The sequence below is a fragment of the Falco biarmicus genome, chromosome 8 (genome assembly GCF_023638135.1).
Source record: "Falco biarmicus isolate bFalBia1 chromosome 8, bFalBia1.pri, whole genome shotgun sequence".
NCBI lineage: Eukaryota > Metazoa > Chordata > Aves > Falconiformes > Falconidae > Falco > Falco biarmicus.
This window is the reverse complement of record NC_079295.1, coordinates 43,890,828-43,912,409: the sequence shown is the minus strand read 5'-3', so window position 1 is coordinate 43,912,409 and position 21,582 is coordinate 43,890,828. Positions and strand designations below refer to the sequence as shown.

The 21,582-nt window shown below is 53.5% G+C and overlaps 1 protein-coding gene across 1 annotated transcript; it reads right to left on the bottom strand.

Annotated features, from left to right (window-relative positions):
* Nucleotides 1-2,506: 2,506 nt before the first annotated feature.
* On the bottom strand, nt 2,507-19,673 carry GALNT5 (polypeptide N-acetylgalactosaminyltransferase 5). The gene is made up of 10 exons (XM_056350565.1): nt 18,444-19,673; nt 13,616-13,782; nt 11,262-11,381; nt 10,719-10,854; nt 10,221-10,340; nt 9,608-9,725; nt 9,099-9,422; nt 5,805-5,885; nt 4,848-5,009; nt 2,507-3,072 (listed from the first exon to the last, which is right to left on the bottom strand). The coding sequence occupies exons 1-10, from the start codon at nt 19,610-19,612 to the stop codon at nt 2,932-2,934; spliced, it is 2,538 nt and encodes an 845-aa protein (XP_056206540.1). The 5' UTR covers nt 19,613-19,673; the 3' UTR covers nt 2,507-2,931.
* Between the last annotated feature and the right edge of the window lie 1,909 nt (nt 19,674-21,582).

Sequence of the window (21,582 nt, the reverse complement as noted above, 5' to 3'; positions counted from 1 at the left end):
ACCACTTCAGCAGAAACTCACCAGTTGCCACAACATCTGCAGCAGCTGCAGGACACGGCAGCCAGCTCTGGCTATTGCTGTTTCCTGCACTAATAGCACACTAGATGAGAATCCAAAGCACAGCCATAAATCACGGGAAATTGGTGGTTTAAAGGTTCTTCCTGGGGTGATGTTTTGCGGTTCAGCCTGGCAGTAATTCCGGCAGGAGAGCCCCTAGAAAGAGTCCACATTGGTCAGAAACAGTTAACACATGGGGCTCAGAGGAAGAAGCTTCATCTGTTATATTTTTTTTCCTTTTGTAAAACTTTTTTTAAAAACAATCCAAATGGGGCTTCTAACCATGGCCACTTCAATTCAGGGTACGTAACAACAAAGTACAGCCCGACGTGCCGTGTCCCTCCCTGCCACAGCTTGGGAGGCATTGGTTCTCATTCGAAGAAGCTGAATTCCCGTTTGCCTGAATGTGCGTGCTTCCCGTTGCTGATTCCTGGGACAACGGTGGCTGGGAGCAGCGGTCCTCCCCACCCGTGGTGCCTCCCTCCCCTTCCTTACCGCTCACACGGCCTGCCCAGCTCCCATGCCCCGAGGTGCGATGCACACCCCGGTGCTGTCAGTGGGGATGGCAAAAGGAGCAGGCAGCTCGCCAGGGACGAGTGACATGCCTACTGCCACGTCTGCCGAGTGTGCTGGAAAAATGCTCTCATTTCTGGAAGACCAGACTAACTGGTACAATCTGAATGCTCCTCAATATTGTGTAACAGCAGGCCACAGCTCACTGCCAGCAGCCCTGAAGGCACACTCCAGTCTTTAAGCACAAGATACCAACATGGAAGTGAGCATTTACACAAATGGGGCATCAGAGAGCAAGTGACAAGCCTGGCAATGGGATGTGACCATGACATATGACCATTTGGTGCCTACTCAGTGACAAGTGATTGAATGTCAGCAAGCAGAATTTGATGTAAGTCATGCTCTTGATAAAAGATGACTGCGCAAACAACATCTGTGTCATTTTTCTGACGGTGACTGCAGGCTAGCTGTGCTAAGGAGGGAAAGAAAATTGGGAAGACAGTTGGAATAGGAGCCAATTGGGAAAATCTGTTGGGCCAGTCAATATTTTGGCAGACTCAGCCTGTCAGACTCTGTCAGCGTCGATCCACCACATAAGAGGTAATGTTATGCCAGGGCTTTCTGAAAAACCAAAAGAGAGGTAGGAGGGGTTCTGTGAATGTGGGGTGGAGGCTCCGATGTGGTCAACAGCAGTGTGAGACCCGAGGGCGATGCTCAGCCCTGTGTAGCCCCAGCGGCTTGTGCTGCAGAAGTCCCTCAACCAAGCACAGGGCAGCAGGGCAGAAGGAGAATCCCTCCCTTTCCCAGTGACACCCCAGTGGTATGGGCAGCAGCCTCCCACAGTGGGAACTTCCTTGCAGAAATGGGGGAAGAAATCCCGCCTGGGATGCATTCGTGTTATGCATCCTGCATCTCACTGTCCTGTCACAGCTCAATTTAATTCTCCTATCAAATCTGTCCCTTCAGAAACTGGTGACTGCTTTCGGAGATAAAAAGTTTCACAGTAAGAAAAATATTTGCCTGTGACAGTATGCCCAGAAGGACTCCTGGTGCGCAGAGCCTGGCCATCCCACGCAGCCTGGGCTGGGCAGTGGCTGGTGCCAGGCAAGGTCTCGTCACGCTGCATCACCTCTGCAACCGTCCCTGTGAGATGCATGTACACACACGTGTACATGCACACACACTTGTGTTCTGCATCCCTGTGTGAGGAAAAGCCCTCACTGAGTTCAGCGGGCATTTTCATCCATCCCAAGTACTGGTGGGTAGATGTTTTGGGTTGTGAGATGTCCTGTTGGAGGTCTCTGCCCTCCCTCTGCCCATGGTGGGGGATGCTGTGATGGGGAGAGCTGCCTGGCTTGCACTGCCAGCCAGCAAAGCTTCCCTCGGGATGGCTCTGGCAGGAGCAGTGTGAGCCGCCCTGCTTGGGGCTGCACCAAGCATCATCAGACTCCAGCACAGGCACCAGTGCAAGCCAATGCCCCAGCCAGCCGAGGGCCGAAGAAAGTGGCAGGGGTCCTGGGGGAGATCCTAAAAAGCCATGGGGACTCGGGGACATGTCCCAGGGTGGGGACAGCCTGGCCACCCTGGGACGAGGTGCTCCCCAGCTGGCCTCTGGTGCGTGCCACTGGCAAGGAGCAGGATGCACCCCTGGTTCACCTCCCCAGCAGCTCCTCACCTCCAAGCAAAGCAAGGCACACGTCCTTGCTGTCCACAGGGCACAGGCAAGGTTGCTTCTTCTGCAGTCCCTGGGGTACCTCATCTGCTGGGTGGCTTATCGACCCACATTTGCCTCCCATTATTAAAAGAAGGCTTTTTCGATATGCAATCGATTTCTAACGGAACCCTGATACTCATCTGTCAGAGGCAACGGGTCCCACAGGGCAGGATCCTGCAGCCAGACCCAGCACAGGCATGCCAGATGGATTTGTTTAATGCGTTGGTCAATAAACTTCCATTTTCTGTGGAAGAATAAGCAGCCCTATTTGCTCTTTGCAGACTACAGAGACCTGGAAATATTCCTGTAGCTTATGCTGTTGTCCAGGAGGAACTGATGAAGGTTTGCTTACAGTATGATGGGAGACTTGAGAAAATATTTCCATTTAATAATACAGAAAATTATTTGAGTTTTTGCCAAAGTCTCCAACAGTGAAGGAAAAACACGCCTATCTGTTTCAGACATCGTCAGACCAGATGTGCTGCTCTTGGTATTCTGCTCTGTCAATGTACTGGTTTAACTTAAGGATTTCAATTATCATTTGGAAATGAACTTCCAGTTTTGTAATTGCTGTCACAAGTCGCACAGATGTCCTTGCTGAATTCACAAGATGAAAACACGGTGTTTCTGGTTCAACTGTGTTCCCTTCAGTCTGCATAGTAATTGCCAAACTGCCACTTTTGATAAGGATTTGCAGAGTCACAGGCATTTATCCTCAGGGCTTTGTGAGAGGGATCCACTTCCAAGCAAGCTGGCTGCTGGAGGTGCTCTGAGATGATGTGGTCCGTCTGCAGGGGAGAGAGAGAGGGCTTTAGGAAGGCTTAGGCTTTAGGCCTCATACAGCAGCAGCTCTGTTTTACCACCACAAAAACTTGATTCTTTATGGTGTGCCCTTTTTTTGCATTTCCCTAACATACAAGATCCCTTTGCTGACTTAAAAGGGAATTTTGGGTGGGCTCCAAAGCCCGCACCTGTTGTTGCTGAGCCAGGATCATACTGTACCTTCTGCGCCTCATGGGTTTTTGTTCACTGGAAATGGAAAGATTAGTTCTCTCACTGTCTGAGTGGTAATTACCATGCAAAGGAGATCACCCCAGATGGTAATTGCCATATCTAGGGGAACATGCAGCAGGAGAATGATTTACAGATTTTGGAGTTTCTTGGCTGATGAACTCAAAGCAGATTTACTGCGCTGAAAAGGATGTTAGGTAACTCAGCGCTGAAGTTCAAACGCTGGGGCAATAAATTGGATTATGAAAGAACGAAGAGTCTGAGTGATCACCGTCCTTCTCTTTTCCACATCTGCTTGGCTTTGTCTACTTAACACACATAGCCAGCGAGGTGATGCTGCAAGTGCTGCCAAAGGTAAAGGACATTTCCCTGTCACCGCCTAGCATGGCGATACCTAATGAAATACTCCTGAAATGACCTGTAGAGTGTTATCTGGGAAAAAGCTGGATCTTTGTGTATACAGTAAAAGCACTTCGCATCATTAATACACAATGACTGTGACAACAGAAGGTAAAGCATCGCAATTCCTTCAGTCAGAATTCAGCCACTGAGCTGCTCTTCAGACTTTATTGCTGGCACCAGTAAGGTTGATGTGACCATATCGACTGAGACGGCTGCCCCAGGGAGCGTGTCAGTGCCTGTGCCCGTGCTGTCGGGCAGCCAGACCCATCCCCTGCCATGGCTGGGAGCACCTGCCCATGTCCAGCCCCCTGTTATGGGGGAGACCACCAAATACATCTCACTCATGGCTTGAGGCGAGCTCAGGCTGGAACAGGAGACAAACACTGCCTGTGCACTGATAATGCTGCCTGTACTCTGAAATGAAAGACAATTTTAATGTGTTTTTCACAAAATACCCAAGGTGAGCCTTGGTGCTGCAGCGTTATGGCATTGAAAGTGGGGTTTTTTTTCAGACTAAACAGGAATGGGAACTTGTCACTGTGATAAGTGTATAACTTAGCAACAGTTTTTCTTTCTTAAATATGAAGTATGCATTTCATAGCATTTTGGACTACTTACACCAGGCTGACAGAGATACAGTCGTGACTCTCTTGCTTTTTGCAGTGCAGGGAACAAATGTAAGTATCCATTATTTTCCTTCTCATAAATTCTTTCTTTTAGAAAAACAGGGAGCTGCGTGCTAATCAATAACAAGTCATCTCCATGTGAGTGCTATTGATGGTTTCTATGTAAAAATGGAGTTGTTTCGTTAGTGCTGTGTGGGCAGGGGCAGAGCCCTGCTGCAGCAAATGCCTCAGCGTGACCAGCATCTCCCCAGCCCATGGGCATGCGGTGTCAGGCATTGGGATGCACGTCACTTGGACTGGTGCAACCTGATGGCAGGGCATGCGCCGCTGTCCCCATGAGGAAAGGCAGCGGTGCTGGGCGACCAGTACTTAACTTCAGATGAAAGTGGGGGACCAGAGGGCTGGGGTACGCCCTGTGCCTTGCAACAGGCTGCAGCTGCCCATCAGTTTGCAGGCTGGCATGCTAACCCAAACCAGGAATGACAGGCTGCGGTGGGGGCTGCCCTCACCACCGCCTCACTTACCAGCTCTGGCTGGAAGGCGGCCAGTGACCTGTGCAGCCACGTCAGGCTGCGGCTCCTGCCCTCGCAGTGGCGCAGGCACAGCGATCCCGCAGCGCCGGCCGGGGCGATGCAGAGCTCTCCGTGCTGGATCAGCCTCAGCCAGGTGTAGTTGAACTTTTGGTTCTGTGGGGAGAGACAGGGGGGAAGCTGTGACCCCGCTGGCCTTCTGTCAGCAGGGCTGGCTGCTCAGGGATAGCAAGCAGCCGGCAGATGCTCCCCATCAGAGGCTCTCCTCACCTTCCTCCTGCCCTCAGGCAGGACTGGGGAATAAGGAAAGCTGTGATCCATGGGAAGATCCTTCCTATGGATTTACAGAGCTAAAAAACGCAGGACAGCACAAGCGCAGGCTCTGGAAGTGGCTCCCACTGCAGCAGCCCAGAACCAAACCCAATTGCTGCGTGCTCCTCTGCCCTGCTGCCTCCCCTGGCTGCACCCCAGCACTGGGGGGCGAACGGATGAACCCCCTATGTGACAGACCCCGACTCACATGCTGACCTGTGCCACTGCAGTGAGTGGCTAGCAGGGAACTGCCTAAGAAACACTGCCTATAAAGGAAGGGAAAGGTTGTCTGCAGCAGCTGCTTCCCATCTTGCAACAGAGTGTGGCTGGATGTTTTGCACACAAAACACAGGCTTGTATTTAAATGTTTCCTCCCATTTTCACGTGCAGGCTTGTAGCTTTATCAAACTTGAAAATTCCAGCTGAATTTGCTGGTTCTTGGAGTTGTTGCCTGGCTACAGGCTTTGCAAACGGGCAATTCCTGCCACTCGCTACTCCCAGGCATCGTCTGGCCGTGTCCCCTGGTGGGAAGGACTGTATTAGTTCTTGGGGAGGGGGCAGGTCACTATGGGAGATACAGCAGCTCTACGCCATGCACTAAAAATAGTATCACACATTTCATATGCAGGGTATCCTTACCTTGTTGCTAACATCACATGCCTCAAAAGTCAGGGTGGTGTTTTCCACAGTGATGCATCTTGCCATGGCTATGTTAACAAGCTGGAAAACAGCAACAAAATGCAAACACAGACATAAATTCCCAAGGAAGAGGAGAGGCTGTTACACTGTAGTTAACCTGCTGGATTCACAGGACACTGATTAATGCTGTCCACTTAACCACACAAAGCAGAGATGATGTGTCATAGTCCTTGGAGGGGTACATAAATACACATCTGGTCCATGACGCCTGTTTTTCTACCGAGAGAAGCTTGAAACTGGACCTTTCCAGACATGTTCAAACTTCGATGACATACATTCTTTTTTGGGGTTTTTTTTGGACATAGCTCATGTTCCTGTTCTGCAAATCCCCAAACCAAACAGCTCCCAACAATAACAACTTCCAGAATCCCTTCCCATTGCCACACCGTGAAGGAGGCGAGCCGCCCCCGAGAGCAGCTGACGCAAGCGCCTGGTGGTCCCATCCTGGATCTGCCCAGTCCCCTCCCAGCTGGGGCACAGGGCACGGCGCTCCGACCGCCCATCACGGACCCCGCAGCCAGCCTGAGGGAACAACTCCGTCACCATACACGATGCGCTCAGTGCCTCACCCCGAGGTAGCTTTTCCTGTTTTCCATCTAGGTTAGATGTCTTGGTACCCATCTGCAACGGGGAAACGTAGAGGTGGTCCCCCAAAGTGGGGAGCCCTGGCAGGCACATCATCGTTAAGCTGTTTTTAACTGAACTGCCATTACCTTGCACTGGTGAGGAGAAAGAGGAGTGAGCACTGCACCTTGGGTAGCGCAGACCAGATGTCTCTCTGAGTGTGCGTATTCGGCCCCCAGCTCGCTGCGAGGGAGCATCAGGCTCTGCTCCTTCACTCGGCTTCTCCTTGCTCTTTCTCCCTGCCGGCACCCCGCTGCTGGGCCAGCACAAGCATCCACACATCGTGTGCTCTGCAAGAGGCATTTTCTTAATGCCGTTTGTACGACATGTTCAGAGGTCGCTCACGAGTACGGGAGATTATATGGGAAAGCTGGAAACACTGAGATTGAGCCCTGCCAGCCCCCTCCAGTCCCTGGGCTGAAGCCCACCACACTGCAGGGACTCACGGCCATGGACGGCTTGGTCGGTACTGGCATCGGCTCCTCAGTCAGCCCTGGCAGTGCTGCAGTTGGGGCTGCTCACACCTCCCATGCCTTGCAAATGTCGTTTCTTCTCTTTCAAAATTTCTGTCGAATTTATGAATTAATCCCGGTCAATAACTAGGCTATTCAGAAAACAGTTCTCAAGAAACTCTGGACAGTGTTCAGCACAGCTGGAATTTGCAGAGCTAGCTGAAAAACAGATTTTCCGCCCTACTAAGTTTTGAGAATGAAGATAAAAGAGCAATTCAGGTGGCCTGATTCCGGACAAAGTAAAGCAACATCCTGGAAATTTTCACAAACACCTTTGAAAAGTTGAGGTTTTGGTTAAGGTGAAACAGAAGTCTCTCTGTATGGTCTAACTGCTTTGTACTGAATTTGACATGAAGATTTATTGCTCTGATTGGAACAAAGGAGCTGAAAAAGTAAGTATTTCTCAAGAATTTCCCGGTTTTTTTAACGTTCTCAAGACTGTTACTGCTTATTATTTTAAAAAAAATGTCACTTAAGGAGATGTTTCACTGAAGCCTTCAGTCTAATCCAAATGGTGCTTTCTAGAAGGCAATGCACGGATACAGGCTCTCAGCCACACAAGTTTCGAAGCCCCAGCAGACAGCCCATGGTTTGTGTGCTTCCAGTCACTCAGAGGCAGCAACCGGCCACTGCAGTCCCACCAAGACAGAGATACATCCAAATGGATCCACTGCTCATCATCTGCTGAAGTGCCTGAAACCAGCAGTTTCCCACAGCTCTTGCAGGAGGGCCGACACGTCACTCAAAGGAAGCATGGCATCCCTCCCTGCGCCCTCTTGCAGAGCTGCCCCCCCACACCTTCACGGCTCCATCATAAAAGCTACTCACTGACTGCAGCTGGCAGAGAGCCTGACTTGATCCCCAGGGATCCCTGTGATAAGGAACCTTCATCTTATGCCCCTGGCCCACAGACAAGCCTGAAATGCAGCCAAATGGTTGCTGTACTTTTTCCTGGCTCCCAGAAGGGCCAGTGCAGTGGCTGGAGGCTGTGCTCCTCGGCAGGGACTGAGGGGACAGACAGTTCTTGTTCTCAGTCCCTCAGCTGCGCCAGCCCTGTGGTCACCAGCTCCTGGCCACCTCCCCTGGGCAAGTATCACTCCTGCCATGGCACTGGGAGATGGAAGTGGGTGGGGATGTCAGCAAACCCTTTAGTTTTCATTCCTGGCATTGCTGCAATCTTTCTGACAAAGCAGATATTTCACTTTTGTTATTGCAATTGTAACTGGTTTGCCATCAATGTTGTATCTTTTCTAGGGAGAACATTTGACATTTCTGAATGTTCCAAGCAGCAGCCAATATTGTGCTGAGGCTCAGGGCTGGGCCAGATTCAGAACCCAAATTTTATTCTTGTTTTAATTCACCATTTAATGTTGGTGAAGCGACACTGAACACCCAGGGGCACAAGCAGGACCAGGTGCCAGGTAGCACCACAAGTTTCCTGGCACCGAGATGGAGGGAGGGATGGATGGTGAAACAGAGCCTGACCCTGCCATGCCCATCGGCCACCTGGCCAGCAAGGGGCTTGTGGAGGCAGGACTTCATCCCAAATGGACTTTCAGGTGTTCTCTGCCCACTGACCCCTCCTAAGGCACAGGCTTCACCTGCACTGGTGACATGCCAGGACTCTTCCAGGCTGCTGCCTTGCCTGTCTGCAGGCAGGCAGAGCCTCTGCCTTGCACAGAGGAAAAGCGGATTTCTGCTGCGCTCTGCTGGCAGCAGAGCACCGGTACAAACCCTGTCTGCGCCTGGGGCTCCTGCCCTTCCCTGCCCAGGCACCGCTAAGCCGCCCAGAAAAGTAATTTCTCTCCTGCTTTGGCCAAAAAGCTGTGCTAGCAGGAAGGATGCTGGACCTCCTGCCCTGGAACTGCTGCATGGGCGGCTCACCTGGTGTTTAAACACTGAATTAGCTCTTGGAATGGTGAACTATTTCTTTATAAAAACACTGGGGAATCCAGACCACCGTGACATTAAATACTCAAAAACGTCACCCAATGCCCAGGAAGCAACTCAGAGACAGCGTACTGGGATGCTACCAAGTGTCTAGCCAGCCACTGGAAACATGTTTAAATGAAGGACAGCAAGTCACCTGGCTACGTACCAGCCCACTGGCTTTAACCAGGGGAGCTTCCAGGTCCGGGTAGACGTTCTCCAGGTACCACCGGAAACTTTTGCACTGAAGCTTCTTTCGCAATTGGATTTGTTGAGTCAGGTCGCCCACATCCACGTTTTTCAAGATCAAGTGGTAAGCATGGCCATAGAATAACTCCTTGTACTCGTCCAGCCAGACCTCTGCAACACGGGCCAAGTTCCTCTCCACCGTTCTCACACGATCTTTTGGGAAGGAATAAGGATTGTCGTTCCTGAAAATGTGCCCGACTCTGGAGCACGGAACAATCTCAATCTCGCCTCCACACATCCAGACCTGAGAAAGAGGGGTTGCTTTGATAGAAACATGGGCAAATGTCGGGTGCTGGCTTTGTGCAAGCCAGAAAAGCAGAAAACTAGGTAAACTGCCAGGAGAGATGGGATCTGCAGCATGGGGCTGTCCCTGTGGAGACCCTGGCTCAGCCAGGCTGGCAGGGATGCAGGCGTGTGACAGTGACGTACCTTGAATGAAATCTCCATATTTTCACCTCCCCAAACATCCAGTCCAGGGTCGTACATTCCCAGCTCAAAAAAATACTTCTTGTCAATGGAAAAGAGGCCACCTGCCATGACCGGGCACCTGGGAACAGAGAAGCCACACAGCCTGTCAGCTGGTGGGGAAGCACCTGTCCCTTTCGCCTTCCTTGGACTAAGGATTCATGGAGAAGCTGTGGGCTACGAAATGCTTGGGGATGGTACCTGAGCCTGCACTTACAGAGACAGCAAGGACCACTCGATTTGTCACTTTGCTGCAGGCTGACAGACGCAACGTTAAAATAGATGATATTTGGGTGGCTTTACCCAGTCTGAAAGCTGTAACAGGGCATGGAAGGGAAAATGCAACAGTACGTTCCCCCGGCCACGGCAGCACCAGCGAAATGCCAGCAGTGCCGCAGGAGGTAAGAACGGCTCGCCGGGCTGTGCCTACATCTGGTGATGTGATTGCCCACAGTGTACCACTGCCTCCCTTGTCCTTACAAAGGAACAACACTGGGCCTCGAAGGAGCCTTTGTTGCTAAATTATGAACAAAAGAACAGGTTGGTTCAGAAAGGTCTCACATTTGCTTTTTTTTACCTTATTATATCAGTTTCCTTGATTTTATTTTTCTCAATGACCTCTTGTGGAATCTGTCTCCATCCAAAATTCATTGGCCAAGTAAAAATCCCACGCTGAAAGTTGTCCACGGTCATGTAACTAAATGGAGAAAAGATCAGGATGACTAATTCTGAGTCACATTCCTGATTGAAATGTCACCCTTAATGAATGAAGATGAGTATCTGTACATAATTAAAACAGGATTTTAACAGATTTCATTAGGAATCTTCTTCATGTATTAAAAGTCATGGAAAATGGGAAAAGGTGTGTGTGATAAATGAAGGGGCCACGTCCACTGCTAATGTTCACTTCTGGTGTACAGCAACATTATGCATCTCTTGTGACATGCTGCTGAAGGCCAGTAAGGAGGTCTACACCTGTGTCTGTCTGTAATTATATGTTGGTGGTCCCAGTAAGAGGGTTTTCTCAAGCCACTGGCATGGACTGTGGGTTTCCCAGGGGCACAAGCTGCCTTACCTCATGTCCTTGTCACTGATGACCTCAATGACGGGGCAGGCGACCTTGGCCTGGCTCAGGCGGACCCTCTCCAGCAGCGGCTCCAGCCACCCCACATTGCACTCCACGTGCGAGTCCAGGAATGTCAGGACGGTGCCTGCGGCAGAGACCAGGGCAGCATCAGGCAATCAGGTACCCCATCCCCATTCCACGCTGGCCAGCCTCCCTGAGTGCCCCATGGGTTCAGGGTGCTGCTGCTGGTGCCACGACCCTCCACGGCTCCCAGAACGGTCCCAGCCATAGCCCAGAGCATGCTTCCACTGCTTGGCCATTGCAGCAGGTGAAATGGGGCAGCTGCCGGGAGGAGATTCCAACTGCTGCTTGCCAGGGCCATGCCAAGGTGATGGACAATCCACAGCTCATCCCCTTGTCAGACCCCTGTGCTTCGCATACTGAAGAGATGCCCTTAACTCATTGGGAGGGGACTAAAACTTGGTGCTGGAGATGGCTTATCAGCACCTCTGGCAGGGTCCAGGCATGGCTGTAAAATGGTTTTTGTCCTACCTTTAGCAATCTCCGCTCCTGCCAGTCTGGCCCGTATAAGACCATGCCTCTCCTTGAGATGGAGGATCTTCACTTTTGGGAACTGTGACATGTACTTGTCCAGCTTCTCCTTGAGGTACTCTGCAGAGAAGGAGAAGGAGAGGGTGAGGATGACTTACCCATTTTGCACTTACTTCCAGGGTGAAAAGCAGTGGGTCAATTTTCCCTGGAAGCACCTCCAGACACACCAGGGTCCTCAGGTCTGGGGCATGAACATCTGGGCACAGCTGTAGGGCTTCTGGTGCACAGCACTGCGATCTGAGCCTGCTCTCTGGTGAAACTCCCAGCCGCATCGCTGCCAGCAGGTTTACGCTGAAGTTGATGAGTTTAAAAATCTTTGTTGGAGACGTCTCTCCGGGTACTCTGGGACAGGCGTGCTGCTTGGTCCTGGGTGCTCGCCACGGGCTGCCTGGCTGACCTGGATCTGCCCCTCCAAAGGACGGGCTGCAGGTGGTAGTATCATCTGCTCCCTGCATGGTGGGTGGCTGCTGTGCATTGGCACAAACCCAGCAGCCGCAGCAAAAGCGGACCCATAACCTGGTGCTGGGTGAGCGCAGTGACTCACTGCATGCCGAAGACATGGAAAGTGGAGAGCAGCAAGTGCAGGGCTTTTGGCGAGAGGCCATCAGCAAAATCCCAGTGGCCCCACTTGGGTAGTTCACGATCCAAATCAGATATCAAACGGTTGTTCAAAGACTCTAAAATGAGCTTTTTTTTTCTTCATTGCAGTATAACTGCAATTAAAATCTGTTGTAAATTTTCTTCCTTTGCAAAAAAAAAATTTTTTGTGCTTTACAAATTTCTCAATAATAACCACCACATTTAAAGACTCGATCCAGGTTTAAAGTGCACAAGGGTTCGCACATCTCTACTTTTCAGGCTGCTTTTGTCGTGGTTTCCCGTGGCTGTGGAGGCAGCTGGTGGTAAACTCTCAGGAAGCAGAGGGTATGAGAAAGTGGTCTGGGGGACTTGAGCGCCTGGTAGTCCAGTTCACAGATGGACTACACAGATGGAGCCCAGGAGCCTCTGCCGTGGTGCTGCGGCTGCTGCTGCTGCTCCCAGCATTTCATTTGGATCCAGCCACCCACTTACATCGTTCAGGCTGTGGGGAGGACCCTCGACCTCCCTCACCAATGGGCTTCATTGGTGCTCTTCAGTCTTCAGTTTTCTTCAGAATGTAACTGTCTGCATTTCAAAAGCCAGTTGAAAGCTTTAAAAGGTTCCAAAAGTTAAATATTTGTGGACGTGTTTGCTGTAAGTTATTGCTGCTGCTACTTGGATAACAGCAATGCCAAGCACAGCTCTCTGTAACTCCCCTGCACTCACCAGGTTTCGGTGGCAAACCCAGTGTTTCATATATTTGCTGGCTAACAAGCAGACATGAAGGGAAACCATAGGGAGAAAGTAAAGAGGAAACTTGAAAAAATGCTTTTGAGGGGAAGTGGTATGAATATGTTTTAATGATAATTTTAAAAAGTATCCAACTGAGTCTTTTTCCTCTTTTTTGCACCTATTCTTTTGTTGTACTGTAGGCTCCTTGCACATGTGGCATGAGCTCTGAAGTTCATCTGAGACAGTACTTTCCCTGAAGAACCAGCAGCTGGAAAATTACATCATTCCTAAATTTTTAAGGGCTGAAGTCAGCAGAGAGCCAAAGCATTACAAAGCAGAGGTTCAATATCATCTGAAATGCCTGAGTACGCATGCAAAGCCCCTGTACACGGGCAAGATGCCTGCTCACCAGTGCTTTTACTGCAACTACTCTGTTCTCTGAGCAACCTGGGAAGTGCGAGCTGTTCCTCCCCTGCCACCAGTACCGAAAACATGGGGCACTCATCTGGAAACTGCACAGAGAAGGGTGACAGCATCTTTATGAATGCACAAGCCCCTGAGCTGGGATGCCCCTAAGATGGATGGGTTGGGCAGGACCAAGCTCCCTGGTGCTCCCGGACCACAGTGCCTCAGCCAGCCTCCGGCACACACAGTGCAAGAGTGTGAACTTAAGTGATGCACAGCTGTAAGAATAGCAGCTGTTTAAGTGAGTGAATTGGGATGGGAGAGACGTGAATGATAAAGTCTGGCAGGGTGTTACACAAGAGCTGCAGCTTGATGCCCCACAGCCATCCCCAGTGCCCATCTGGCCTCTGATCCCCCTCATCTGGAAAGATAACAGCGCAGGCTGCGGACGCACTTCAGCACATCAAAAGGAGAAAATGCAATTTCTCTCTGCTATTCAGAATTGAATTACAGAGAACAAATTGCATTTTGGCCTCAAGTTATATTAGTTTCATAAAGGTAGAAGAAGCTTCACCTACCTTTTGTGCTGAAGTCGTCCACCAAAATGACTTCTTCAATCAGGTGCGGAGGAGATCTGCCAAGGACGCTGTGAACGGAGCGGAGGAGGGTGGACCACACTTCATCCACAAAGCACATGATGATGGTGGTGGTCGGGAGGTCATCATGAACCTGCTGCTCAGAGCACCTGCAACGGCAACAAGGGCTCTTAGGTGATGGCTGGGCACACTCCAGGCTTAGTGTTTTCTGGGAAAATGCACTGGGAGGGAGGAAATGCCAAATGTGAAATACAGAGGCAAAGCCAAACATGAAATACGGAGGCAAAGCCCTGTAATGAGACTTTGTCAGGAGAGGGAGCAGGGGGGTGAACGGGGGGAGCTCCCCACATGGTCCCGGGGACCCTCATGGGCAGCTCCACAGGACAGGACCCCTTCTAGCAGGGACCTCTTTTTAAGTCCCAGCCCCCAGGGAAGAATCTCTCCTCTCCATGAGAAAACAGTGCTGGGCGTGAGGCCGACCCCACTCTGCACCACTGGTCTGGGGGACTCCTGCAGGGAAAGGATCCTGCATGCTCCAAGTGCCCACAGGACTTCAGATCCCAGGTGGCGTGAGATAGCCTCATTGGAAGAAAAGAATTGGTATTACGATGAAAATGCGGGGAAGCGCTCCTTATGTCCATGAAGGGTTACTCAGTGCACCAACTTGTCTAACATGCAGGCAGCAAGGAAGAGTCTCCCCATCCAACTTCTGCACCTCACTCAGGGGATCGTGGAGGATGGGAAAACACTCAAGTGTCCGAACTGCACACACGACGGTACTGGCAGGCCTGCTCCCTGAGCACCCCATATCTCACACTCTGAGCACCCACGCCTCCCCAGGGACACCCCGGCCAGCCAGCTGTGCCCCGAGCCCACGTGCAGGGGCTCTGAGCGGCACTGCTTCCCTTGCCAACAGCCCGTGATATGCATCGGCAGATCTGAGGAGTGATAAAAATTTCTCCTGGCTCTATGGGTTTGTCATTTTGTTCTGCAACAGCCAAAAATGCAACATCTGGGTCAAGCCTGTGTCTTCAGTGTTTGAACAAAAGGTCGATGAGCATCTTTTCTCATCCTCCATTTGCAAGTCAAGCACCACTTTGCTGCGTGCTTTGGGGAGTGGGGCTCCCTCAGCCCGCTTATCTCCGAGTGGATCTCCAGGCCTGCAGAATGCCTGGCAGAGCGCTCCTCTCCCCCAGAACACCTGGTTTATCCCAGAATACCCATGAATTTCTGGCACTTGCTTTCTCTCTCACGTCAGTGAGCCGAAGCCTGATAGCAGGTTTTTCCCTTGTCCTTCCAGAGCAGACCTCCTGCAGGCAGGACAGGCACCAGCCTACCTGCGGATGCAGAAAATTAATTTCTCAGTGATCACCCAAACCCACTGTTCACTCTGCTGTCAGCAACAGACAGAAAACAGGGACAGGTACATGGGAGCGTATGGAAAATTGACTTCTTCTTCCATCTCAGTGAAGGGGCCCTTGGGTTTGGCAGCTGCTGGCTCAGATGCTGACACCAGGCTCAGACCATGTGGTGTTTTGAAGAAGACACAGAGGTATTTCAGGGCTTCACAGCTAATCAGAAGTGCTCTGGGTAAGTAAAAATAACCCCAGAATTGCTCTCTGGCGCAATCCCTAGGACATGTCTTTCTTTCTCCTTCTGCAGCCTGGGCAGCGGCCAGGGCTGGCTCAGGCAGGATGGGACGGGCTGTTTGATATGGTTTGGTTGGAAACCATAAGGGTGTTGGCCCGTGGTGATGGGACCTCTCTGCAGGATCAGGAGCTGCTTTGGGCATGCTGGCAGGACTCCCGGCGCCAACAGAGAGAAGGCAGGGACTGAACCACTGGGGAGGTCACTTGCAAGAAGGAGACAACAACGGACAGCTAAACTAGGAGAATAGAGACAAACTGTAGTTGCTCCTACAGCAAACCCAAGGAGGCACCTCCTGGTGGGAGGAGGGACAGGGGCCATGGATAAGGCAGGAGAAGCTGCCGAGCACAACAGCTTTCATTGCATGGAGAGAGGGATGTGAGAGCAGCTGAGAAAACACAGCCAAGCCCCAAGCCGCGAAGGCTGCGTGCAGCCAGGCAGTACCTGCTAAAAGCACTTTTCTCTTTAGCCCCTTCATTAGCAGCAAAAAGGCTCTTGGCCAAGGGCTGCGCGTACACCCCAGGCAGCTGGAAAGCATCCACGCGAGGGCGATGGGAAACCTCAAACTGAGGAATCTTTTTCTCCCTTCTTGCCTAAAAAAGTAGGATTTCTAGGCAGAGAGCAATGGGTTTGTTATTGCTGACCCCCAGCTAAAGATATTTCACCATGTCCTGTGTGAGTCTGGGCTTCATTTCTTTCCTAACTATACACATATACGCACATACATATATATTTGTATATATTTGCATACAATACTTAATATATATGACTAATGTTAAGTAAAAGCCAAATCTTCTCAAAATTCCAACCCTTAACAGTCATTTAAACAAAAACAGCCCAAACCCTTTATGTTCTGTTGACATCACTCTGAAAGTCAGCAAAACGTAGGCTCTCAAGTTGCTGAGGTTGCTCAGGGAGAAGGTCCCCTTAGACCTGCTGCCCCTGAGTCTGGCAGCAGCTTGGCGCTGAAAACCTGAGCCAAGGGGTGCCCAGCCCCATCCCTCCCCACGCGTGCCAGCACAGGTGCTAACCTACCCCGTCCGTACCGTACCGTACCGCGCCTTGCAGCATGCAGTGACGGTTTTTTTGCCAGGCCAGGAAATCTGGGTCCCTGTCTAAACCCAGATAGCCTGAAGAAGAGAAGCTATGGCAGTAGCTTGGGGAGAGGGCAGAGGCACGCAGGGACCTTCGCTGCTGCTGCTGCAGTGTTGGGCTGAAACGGGGCCCAGGGCTCCCAGCCAGGGCTCCGCAGGGAGCACTCCCTGCAAGCCTCCTGGCCACCCTGGCCTCCACCTGCGTGGCTCGTGCAGCTCACTCCTCCTTGGCAGGACGTTTACTGCACGCACTTCTGCAGAGGCACCGGTGCTCGGCAAGTGCCAGCACGGTACACAAAGCTCAGAAAGCAGCAAGCATTGCACGTGGATATGCAGATTGTGACAGGATGAGTTTCCTGTTGGCCAAATTTCAGTGGTCTAGTCCAGTACCTCAGCAAGGATCACAAGAGGAACTGGGGTCTAAACTGGGAGAGGCTGGAAGACTCCAGCAAAAAACGTAACACGCTGTTTGATCCCCAAGAGCTGCCAACAGCTGATGCCATGAGCTGGCCCTTACAGCCCAATAGTGCTGTGCCAACAGGCTGAGGGCAGAGCTGCCCCGGCAGCACACATCCCCAGGCAGCGCCAGCAGGGCACACAAACAGTGTGTTTGGCCAAGGCGTTCCCCATGACACCCAGCAAGCAATGCTGTCTCCTCCTGGGCAGGTACTTGAGTCACCGGAGGCAGGCGAGCTGCTCTTACAGGTGCTCCTGGGAGGTGGTTTCTGCTCCACAGCTCCAGAGCTTTGCTGTCAAAGACCAAAACACAGTGTTGGCTTTGAGCTGCCACGGCTCTTTTCCTGTGCACAAGTGGCTTCTGCAGCTGGCATCCTCTGCCCAACAGAAAGCTGTCCTAGTTGTCTTCCTCCTTCCCTGCCCCGTTTCTTCCCGTGTAGGGCCTCACCTCACCGGCAAGCGCCGACAGCTCCATGGGAATGTCTGTGCGTTGTCCTGGGGGATGGGGGACAATCACAACACAACTCCCATCCCACTGTACCCATGGCCCACAAGCGTGGGAAGGGGGACACAGGAGGCTCTCTGCATGAGGCAGGTCTCTCTCACCTGCCAAGCGGCTGAGAAATATTTGCAGCAGGAAAAGCAGGAAAAAATGAGAAAGAAGCCCACCTGAACTGGCACCTTCCCTGGACCCTCCCTGCAGGAGTCCAGGCACAGCAGCTCAGGGGAGGAAGCCTCTCCAGACCCTCACCCCTCCAGCCAGCAAGGCACTGCCCACACCTTACCTTCTTCTCTTCTCTGGGGCTACAGGGAAGGAGGGGCTTTTTTGAAGCCAAATACTGAGATCTGCAGAATCACCTACACATTTTGTGGGGACAGCTGTAACTGGATGAGCATTTTCCAAATCAAAACTCTGCATCCCTCCCATGGACCCCAGTCCCCCGAGCCACCTCTGCAGAGTGGGTACCACAGTGCTCTGCAGCGCAAGGGCAGCGATGCCACTGGTCCACACAAAGGAGCATCCCCCAGATCGCCTCAGCTGCAGGCTGGTGTGTGCCTGTTAGGTAACGTCAAAGTTATAAGTGCTCAGCACATGGTTTTGTCTCCTGTGGAGGCTTTTAGGACCACAGTGGGCCCCCTGGGCAGGGGGGGCTGTTGGGGTGCCTCTGCCCCAAGGGAAGGGTGGTGGCAGCTTGCAGGTGTGAGCGCACATCTGGGCAGGGGGGGCTTTGCTACCGAGACAAACTGACAGCGTGCCAGAGCACTCCAGGAACCAAATGCACGAATACTGAAACCAAACCGCGCTCAGGGATGCACCAGGTAAAGCAGGCGAGAGTGTTTTAAGGCACGAAGAGGCTTGAGCCCCACTACCTGCCTCATCTGCCCCTGCCTCTTTGGATGGCAGGGCTTGGCGGGTTAAGACAATCTGCAAACTTTACCCAGTTTTATGTTTAGTAACAAGCAGCTCTTACCTGGAAAGGCAAAATCCATCTCATGGCTAGCACGCATGAAGTGAGGGCCTCGGCAGCACGCCCAGCGGCCCTCCCTGGGACCCACCGAGCAGGTTCCCAGGGGCGCAGCGCAGGTATTTGTGCAAGGGAAGCAGAACTTACCTGGCAGGCCTGGTGTCCGCTATGGCTCGGTCTACCGGGATCAAATCACTGAGGTAGACATTAAAGTTTCCTTCTTTCCATCTGCTTTTTGCTTCATCTTGTTTATCATCAGGGACTGCAACGGGATGCCCAAACTGGCCGGGAGCTCGGGGGTCTCTTGGGGCAAGCGTCGCATCCACGGACAAGACCCTGTGTGTCCCCAGGCTCCTGCCACCTGCCCGCTCCTGTCCGTCCTTGACAGCGGCAGGTGCCCCAGGAGCTGCTCCGTGCGTGGCACCCGGCGTCTGTCCCCTCAGCGCCACAGCCCCGGTGATGCCGTTCACAGCGTGGGCATCGTCGCCGTTCTCCTGCGCTCCTTGCCGCTCATTGCGCTTCTCTTGCCTCTTGGCGATGCTCCCCGCAGACTCGAAGCCCAGCCGTGGGACTGCTGAGCTGCCGCGTTTTGCCCCTTCTTTGCTAATAAGGATGAAGCTATTTTGGGGGGAAGTTTCTTTCACTCCCACTTCTGCCTCCCCCCGCCCGGGCAGGGGTCCCAGCCCCGCTGGCAGCACCAGGCTGGCTGTGGCCAACGTGATGGCGGGTCGCTGCCGGCTCCCGTCGGCGGTGCGCCCGGGTGTCCCCGCCACCGTCACCCCGACGCCAGCTCGCCGGGTGGGCTCGGTGCGCCCGGGGGCCGGCGGGGCTGGGGAAAGGGGCTCGCCGGGGGGCGGCGGGGCCTGAGGCCGCGATGGCGACGCCTCCCGCTGCTCGGCTCCGGCGGGGCCCGTCACAAACTCCGCCGCCGCCGCCGGGGCCCCTGCGCCGCCCCCCAAGCCCACAGCCGGCCGAGCCGCGGGCCGCCCCCCGGCCTGCCCCGCCCGCTGCCCCCTGCCCCCGGCGGCGGAGGGGGGCCGGGGGCGCTCCCGGCGGGCTGCCCGGGCGTCTGGCGTCGCTGCGCCGCGGAGCCCCGCGGGGTCGGGCCGGCTGCTGCCCGCCGGGGCCTCGGGGCCGCGCCAGGGCCGCCCCCGCTGCTGCCCGCGCTCCGCCGCCTCCTTCAGCAGCCGCCCGCCGGCGTCGCCGAGGGAGAGGCGGAGCGCGGCCATGTCGAGGAGCAGCCAGACGACGGAGGCGGCGAAGACGAACGCCAGCGCTCGGCCGCTGCCGCGGAAGAGCCGTCGCAGCCCGCTCATCCCCGGGGCTGGGCGCAGGGAGCCGCCGGGCCGCCGCACGCCGTGCCCGGGGGGAGCGGGGGGGCCGGGCAGGGCCGGGCCCCTCTCGCCCCACCCAGCGCCGGCAGCCGGCGCGTAACCCAACACCGGGCCGGCGCGGGGGGCCGCGGGGGGCGGCGGGGGCTCCCCGAGCGGGGTCTCGGCGGTGCCGAGCTGCCGCGGCCGCGGGCCGGGCCGGGGTGGGAGCGCGGGGGGCTCCGCACGCTGGCACAGGACCCCCGTGGGCTGGAAAACACGGCTCGGGGGGTCCCTGCCAGCCCGGCGCGGGCACGCTGCCCTGCCCGGGAGGCGCCGTGCCACATCCCGGGGTCCCCGTCGAGCACCTTCCCTGTGTGAGGGCCTGCGGGGGGGCCACCCTGTGGGCGCGGGACGGGGGCTGTAGGGTCAGCGGCGGGCGGCCGTGCCAGAACTCGGGGTGCCGGCACCGAACTGGAAGGGGAAAAAGCCTGAGCTGGTCGGCGCTGTGCAGCCCGGTTGAAGTCTGGCATTAATAAATCCCAAACCAGCGCACGGTGTCCCAATTCACAGAGCAGGAGAGTTTTATTTATTTTAAATCAAGGGCTCCGACCCACGGCAGCGCGTGTGAATATTGAAAGGAAAATAAATGGGGGGGGGGGGGGGGGGGAATCCATTCATATTCATACTTGAAAAAAATGGGAATGTCAAAGCCCTGCCTACGGTTATATTGTGAGATCGAAAACAAAAGAAATGGCAATTCTGTTGTTTTTCCAAGGCTTTTCTTTGTAAAGCAAACTCCCCTCAGACGTGGCAGGCAGTTCCGATTTCAGCAGGATTTGTGTGTGTGGATGGTGCAGGCTTCAGGACTCTCAGCAAGAGGGAGTGACGGGTAAGGTTGCAAAACAACTTAAAATGAGTAGGTGTTGGAGAGCAAGGAAGCTTGGAGTCAAGTTTATACTTAAGTAATGCCTTGGGTTTAGAAATAAAAACTTAAGATAAACCACAGACTGTGGGTTCATTCACTACGCTGGCACTGTTTTTCCATTTCTGTTTTGTTTCCTTCCCCAGCCATTGCTGACCGTCTCACCCCTCAGCAGAAGTGCTCCGGATCCCGCTCCAGCGCACCATCCCACCACCCCGGCACAGCCAGGGTCCCCACAGGTGGGACGCTGACTCCGTGCCCCAGGGCAGTCCGTGTGACCCCGCCGGAGCCACCCAGGGGCACAGCTTGGGTCGGCTGCAGCTCTGTGGGTGCCCGCCGGTGGGCAGTGAGTCCTCCCAGACCTGCCGGTGGGCACTGAGTCCCCCCGGACCTCTGTCCCAGGAGCTGCGGACAGGCACGTTCCTCTCCTCTGCAGACAGGGAAGGCTGGCCAGCCTTTTCCCTGGTAGCTGGGCACATTACCGGCAAGGAGAGAGACCCGAGGTGCTCCTCTAAGATTCGGTGTCACACTTAGGAGCTATGACAAAGGCGTTGCTGTTTTGGTATGGTCAGACATTCCCTCTGCTAACTCTGCGCTTTGGCTCTCCTCCCTGGCAAGTATAAATGTTCCAGATAGTTGAACAGATTCCTTGACACAAGACAGCTGCTTTTGTAGGGAGAAATTAATTTAATCAAGGCTACTCCATCATTAAAATAATCTGAAGTGTCAGACAGAGAAGCACAGAAACGCACTAACTTGAAGATGCAAACTCAATGTTTAGTGTCCCAGAAGATGAAGTAACATTATAATAAGTCACTGTAGGTCTCAATATAATATTTTAGTAAAGTAAGAAAAAATAACTATTGACCAAAGTCAAGTCGTGAAGGAATGATCTCTTGCTAAAGCCTGGCTGGCTTGATAAATAGTATTTCTTCTCTGGAGCATAAGAGACATTGCAGAGTCAGAGACAACACAGTGGTCCGCAAAGGGCAGGATTAGGCATGTGTGGTTGATCCTACCATGCAGAATACAAGGGCCCTTTTGGCTGAAA

Coding starts and splice junctions, on each gene's coding strand:
- GALNT5 (XM_056350565.1), bottom strand. CDS start 19,612: ATGAGCGGGCTGCGACGGCTCTTCCGCGGCAGCGGCCGAGCGCTGGCG. Junction 5,886..9,098: donor TGGTTAAAGCCAGTGGGCTG/GTACGTAGCCAG, acceptor GCTGTTTTCCAG/CTTGTTAACATAGCCATGGC. Junction 5,010..5,804: donor CATGTGATGTTAGCAACAAG/GTAAGGATACCC, acceptor CTCTCCCCACAG/AACCAAAAGTTCAACTACAC.